Source organism: Teleopsis dalmanni, chromosome X (genome assembly GCF_002237135.1).
Source record: "Teleopsis dalmanni isolate 2A chromosome X, ASM223713v2, whole genome shotgun sequence".
Taxonomy (NCBI): Eukaryota; Metazoa; Arthropoda; class Insecta; order Diptera; family Diopsidae; genus Teleopsis; species Teleopsis dalmanni.
The window spans coordinates 18,227,085-18,233,469 of NC_051848.1; the positions used below are offsets into that span (position 1 = coordinate 18,227,085).

General features: G+C 31.5%; 1 protein-coding gene across 1 annotated transcript; it reads right to left on the bottom strand.

The window, feature by feature from the left end:
• Window positions 1-3,918: 3,918 nt before the first annotated feature.
• LOC119690095 lies at window positions 3,919-5,451 on the bottom strand. The gene is made up of 2 exons (XM_038105087.1): window positions 4,465-5,451; window positions 3,919-4,399 (listed from the first exon to the last, which is right to left on the bottom strand). Exons 1-2 carry the CDS (start codon window positions 5,357-5,359, stop codon window positions 4,242-4,244), a joined length of 1,053 nt encoding a protein of 350 aa, XP_037961015.1. The 5' UTR covers window positions 5,360-5,451; the 3' UTR covers window positions 3,919-4,241.
• Window positions 5,452-6,385: the final 934 nt, after the last annotated feature.

The following is a 6,385-nucleotide window of genomic DNA, read 5'->3' on the forward strand; positions in this document are numbered from 1 at the left end:
GTATGAAAATTAATTGAATAAGTAGATAAATGCAATCATTTAATTAAAATCCTTTGTGGACTTAAAAAGAAAGTTCTTCTTTGATGTTTAGGTTTCGAAAGAAAATTTGAAGCTTTGAAAAATATGGAGCCAATTTTGGTTGTTGACGTTTGCGTAATTATATTTTCTTTTTATCTTGAAAACCGTTGAAAATTTAGTAGAACTAATATATGTCACAGAACTGAATTTCTTTATAGCTTGAACTTCAGTTCTGTGATCGTTATTCCAATAATTCAGAATGATAATTACTATAAAAAATAGCATTACTATAAAATAAGGTACACAATTTATGCTAATTTGCATTACAAACATTTAATTCCAAAAAGAAATATACTAGACTGATCCATTTATGACTTATTCGTATTACGAGCGCTATTAAAGTAACCAGTATGTCTTTTTTATGCATTAACATTTTCTATCTATTTTTTTGGGTTTCAAAATGGAGGGTACTTCGTTCAATCAACTGTTTAACAATGATATTCAATAATAGTTCTGGAACTCGATATCACTAATCATTTCAGAATTTTACAATATTTTGTTTGCTCATTAAAGCTTTGTGTTAAATTGACCGTATTTGCTTGTGACGTGTAGGGTGAAACTTTTGAAAAATAGTGAAGTGATGCGCACTTTTCATAACAATTTCCCACACATTTTTTTCTCTCACCTCTGTGCAGCTCCACTACAAAGCAAATGCAACAATACAAGAGTTGTAATAGTGTTTTCTTAAGCTTCTTCCTTTTGTTTTTGTTTTTATTTTTGTTTTGGCTTTGGTTTTTGTTTTTGTTTTTGGTTTTGTTTTCGTAGTGCTGTGGCTTGAAGTGGGGTTGTTTGCTTGCCTGACAATATTTCTATTACTTAAGCTACCATTACTGCCACTAATGCGGTTGTTTGGCTCTTTTTTTTTTTTTTTGGAATTTGCTGCTTTTGTTGCTGCTGTTTTTTCTAAATATATTTTTTACTTATTTTGTTTTTGTTTTTCTTTCTGCTATATTATTTTTCATTTTATTTTATGATATTTTTTATAATACAATACTGGTATTATTGCTGCTGCTGCTCGCATGGCTTTTACAATGCCACTTATGATGTTTACATGTCGACTAGTGTTTTGTGTTATTTCTTATGCCTAAGTAGTTGTCTGTCCGTCCAATCATGCATGGAGGTACAATATGTTTGCTTGTGTGTCTGCCTGAGAGTGTAGAGCTGCTCTTCAATATGGTTGTTAAATTTAACGCCTTTTATGCGAAAAAAAATATTATGGCTGCTGTTGTCATTGTTGCTGTTGACCGCTGCTGCTGCTGCTACTACTACTACTGCTGCTGCTTTTCATTTACATATTATTTGTCACTTAAATTGATAGTGTTGACAGTAGCAGAACAACGGCTACCGCTACTTACCTCAGTAGCAAAAGCTTTAGTGTGTTCTCTCCGCTCCATGCTCCACTTCTTCATGACTTTACTTATATTTTATATGTGATTCAGTTGCTCGCCAGCAATCGTAAGATATATCAGTTTATATGACAGTACTTCTATACAACACAACGATTTTCATTTTGTGTACGGGTCATTCTTTTGCAACTCGGACACCTTTTTGACCTCATGATCTCCGATTTGGCTGAAATTTTTTTTATTAGCTCCTTTCATAAAATAAGAAGACCCGTATATCGGGAAAAAATTTTTTGATATTTTCCTAGGAGATATGAAACCATGGAGTTTTGAGAGTTGGCATTGTGGACACATTTTCAAATGGTTATTTCTCAACTCCTATAAAAGGTAAAAGGTAGGTTGAAATTTACAACGTTTCAAAGATAAATGATTGAACTTTTATGAAATTGTTTAAACAATTAAAATTGTTTATATTTGAGTACTAATATTAACCGTTAAATTTCAAAAAAAAAAATTTTCTCAAAACTATTTTGTAAATTTTCACGTTTTATATTTTATTTAGATTCAGTTTTAAATTTTACTACGAAATAAAAATTTTCAAGAACCCGTTATTTTTTGAAATTTTTTAATATATTTTTTTCTTTCGCAAAACACACCAAGCACATGAGTGCTACATTTCCATTGAGTGAATTTTCAAAGAATATACTACAAATATTCTTATACAATATTTTTGAATTCAATTAATAATAAAATTTTACATAAATCTCAAAAATTTCTGGACATTTCTGAAAATTTTATTAATTTAAAAAAAATTTTAAAAATTTTATTAATTTTTCATCACAAAGCGGACTTTAATTTGGAGACAGAATGGCACTTTTTCCCAACTTCACACAGCAAAGGACCTTAAAGAGGAATGCTGCAGGAGCTATTCAGCGGCTTCTTATTTCAGCCAAATCGGAGATCATAATCAATCATTTTTTTGCTAAAATTCGTCCGGTTTGTAAAAAAATGACCCATATACATAAGTCACAGAAACGCGATTCCGAGTAATACCTGCTGGTACATCTACTTTCTACGAACTGTGCTGCGTCACGAATTTATTGATAAGCCACTCAAATTAAGTTTTGTTAAAGCATTCATATATTTTAATCGGGAATATTAAAATATACCTATATGGTATTATGCTAAAGTTACTAAATAGCTTCACAAAAATAAACGGAGTGCCAATCCAGAGACAAAATTTATTGGTTTGTCGCAACCAATAACATGCATGCATAGTCATCCTCATAAAGGGTCAAGTTTGATTTGTGAAAGTATTCGACAGCTTTCTGCTTTCCGTAGTATCTCCAACAAAAAAAATTATTCTAACTTACATCAAAATTTATTTAATAAAACTTTCTGACTTGATCAATTTAATAAAAGATGGGATTCAATAAAATGTATGCATTTGTACGCAAGTTGGCAGTGTCCTGTTAAGAAAAAATACTGCAACCCCATTGCAGACCGGTCAAGACCGTTTAGGGTATCCTACTGTATGACAGAATCAATCATTTCATCATTCCTATTGCAGTTGTAGGGAGGACGATTAAAGTGCCTCACATCTACTTTATTACTGACAAGTGCAGGCGCGAAGTCGATTGATTTTGCTAGGAGCTTACTTTTTTGAAGATCTGACCTAGCTCCACATTTTGAATCCAACTAAAGATTTGAAATTCTTTTTAAACCATTGAATTCTTATTCGGTAGTACAATGGGAAAATAGTCCTAACGTTATCCTTGCGATGTCTGGTATAATCTTACCTCACGTAAAAGCTAAGTGTAAGTTAATAAGTAAAAAAAGTATTTATTAAATAAAAAAAAAATTAATAACAATTACATGAAGAAAACAGCATTATATAAAACTAAATAAAGGAATGAAAGAATGCAAATTTATACAACGCAATAAATGTCTAATTAAAACTCAATTGAAATTTGTCACAGTGGATTTTCCAGATAGCAGTTATCCTTTGTCTTCCTTAACCGCAGAATATTCTTAAGTAAAATCTATATTTAAATATTTTTCTCTTCGCAAACTGTACGTCGTTCTAAAACTTAACAACAATTTATACAATCATCTCCAACAGAAATAGCATCAGATCCAAACTGAATTTATATTTTGATATTACAAATTATATTACTCACCTGGGATTTTATTAAGTCCCCAACACCCACACATATATAATTATATTAAGATTATATGATTTTTAACTACCTTCAGAAATTCGTTTCCGAGATCTCTAAGAACTGTTTGGTCAACATATCAACTACAGTCCATTGTTGGTATCCGGACCCTAACTACTCTCATGACAACAAATCGTTTTGGGTTTCTCATTTTTTACGTATTTCACGCCAATATATGTTATCTTTAAATTTATTATCTTTTATTTATCGAACAATAATCAATAGAAATGAAAAATGGTTTACAGTAGTTCATAATTACTATCTGTTATGATTACTACACAAAACTTTATGAAATTTAATACAAGCTATTCTCGGAATAGTTAATTCCTTACAATTATAATTCTTATTATTTAAAGTAATATATAAGTCAAAAGTAGGTGATGTTCTTCAAGTACAATGTTTAAATTGTTCTAAAAGGTTGTGAATAGAATATATCACAGCTTGTCTATAGCTTTTAATCAATCTTGATTGCTTACTCCGGTTTTTGATTAGTCCATTTTCTTTTCTTTTTTTTTACGCCTCTTCGCATTTTCATATTTTCTCTCTTCTCACATCCATAACTGACAATTGCTTTTTATATGTTTAATGAAACGCTCTCAACCTAATGAAATTTAACCTGAATTTCACTCAATTCATCATCAGTGTCTTCTTCGTCGTTAGAATTGGGATAGTCATAAGTAAGACCAACATCGTCCTCCTTTTCATCTACTAATACATCTAATACAGCTGTATGCTCTTTAACACCATCCACAATTTCGGCTATTGGAATTAATATCATGTCAATTGAAAATATTGATCAATTTTTGAAATAGATTTTTACTTACCTATGTCGGCATCATTATGAGTAAGGGTTTCTTGGGATGTATCGACTTCCGAACTTAAAGTGCTTTCTTTAGTATTGCAAATTGCTTGGTTTCCTTTTGCCAATAGTTTTTCATAGTGTACAATGAGCGTTTCATCATCGGAAATATCAGTGTCATCAAGTTCGGATAGTGTGTGTCCGTTAGCTATCAGTTCTTTCCATAGTTCAAATGCTCGTCTTGCATGCTCCAGTTTTATAAACGAATCTGCATCAACTGTGATTAATTTGAATTGCTCTTGAACATCTTCTACTTGACCACTAGCTTCTTCTTCTAGTACAACGTGAGCCCTATTATCGTTCATATTGACTGCGCCGTCCATTAATAAATTGTATTCATCTTCTAGTAGCGTATTATCAACTTGGCCTGTTTCCATGTGTGGTTCTGCACTATGCTCTGCATCATAATCAATATTGCGTACCATCATTTCGTTGTCTTTCGATTGAGTAGGTGAAATCGGTTCAATGGTTTCGTCATCAGATGGAATAATTTGCAGATCATTAGCAAGTGCTGTTTCTATATTAGTAGCAGTCGCCAGTGCCAAATTGAGAGCTACCTGATCTGTGATATAGTTGTTTACGAAAATGCTTTCGATGATAGTATACTCCGGCATACGTTGCAGTAGATATATAGAAGTCAGATCACACGTCGTCCTGGAAATTATTTCTTCCACATACAATTTATCAAAAAATCTGACTTCGTACAGGTTGGGCTCCGTATCTGCACTAATCACTATGATCTGTCTCCCAATAGGCACTACGTTATTTGTCGCATATAGCATTTGACCAAGATTTGTGTTTACAAAGCGTGAGGTTATGTCTAGCAGCGTCATCGCGGCTATATCTCTTTGTCGAAGCATTTTGTTTGACGATTTATAAACGAATATGAGGTAGAATTGTGAGGAAAATTTGCTATCTAGCCTTTGACAGTTAACTCAATATTGATATGTTTTTTATCCTGTGAATATAAATTTTTTTGATTAACCTTGATAAAGAATTTATATCGGTTCTTAAAGCTGTTTTATGTTATTTATAAAAATAATTATTACTTTCTTATGTAATTTGACGGTAAATTTTTTAAGGTTTGCGTAGCGGAGGGTGCGTTCAGATTGAGATACGACATCACAATATGAAATCACATACGAAACGCAGGGCTGTATTTTAATTTTGGCAAAATTTTGGAATGCTATAAATTTGTTAAATATACTTAATTGATACAAAAAGCTTTTGCTGATATTTTTCACAATTTTTTTACAAAATAACGCTTTGGGCTCTATTTTTAACTACCATTGCTTTCTTTAAGTTTCAAGCACACGCTTTCTGTGTCCATTGGGTTGTGTGATCTGCGAGTTATTAAAAATATCTGTAAATACATTTAAATATAATTTTATACAAATCCATGTATATGTAAATGTGTATACATATATTTATCACATCAAAAAATGGGAATACCACTAGTTTCAAAAGAAGAGACAATCAAGCTACCCACTTCTGACTCCATTTCTGATACATGTACATTATTAACATTATTAAAACCAGGATGTGGATCAACTACTATGAAATAATTGTGGATGGTTTTGCTTTTAATACTGTTGGTTTAGGATTTTAAAAGACTTCAGCAAAGCTTGAGTTTATATGAGGCTTTAGCAAGTTCACTTAAGTGTCGAAGTTATTGTCTGTCAAGAGAAGAATACTTTGATCTATTTCGCAAAGTTGACAGATATTCTTACTAGAACAATTTAACAATATAAGTGACAGTTCCAGTTAGCTTGGTAACCTGTAGAACTGCAATGTGTAATCTTAAAATCTGCTCTACTTAACAATGTATCTTATTTGCTATTACTTTTACAAAAACATCTAAGAATACTCTCTTATACTAGTCTTCC

Coding starts and splice junctions, on each gene's coding strand:
- LOC119690095 (XM_038105087.1), bottom strand. CDS start 5,359: ATGCTTCGACAAAGAGATATAGCCGCGATGACGCTGCTAGACATAACC. Junction 4,400..4,464: donor TCATAATGATGCCGACATAG/GTAAGTAAAAAT, acceptor TAATTCCAATAG/CCGAAATTGTGGATGGTGTT.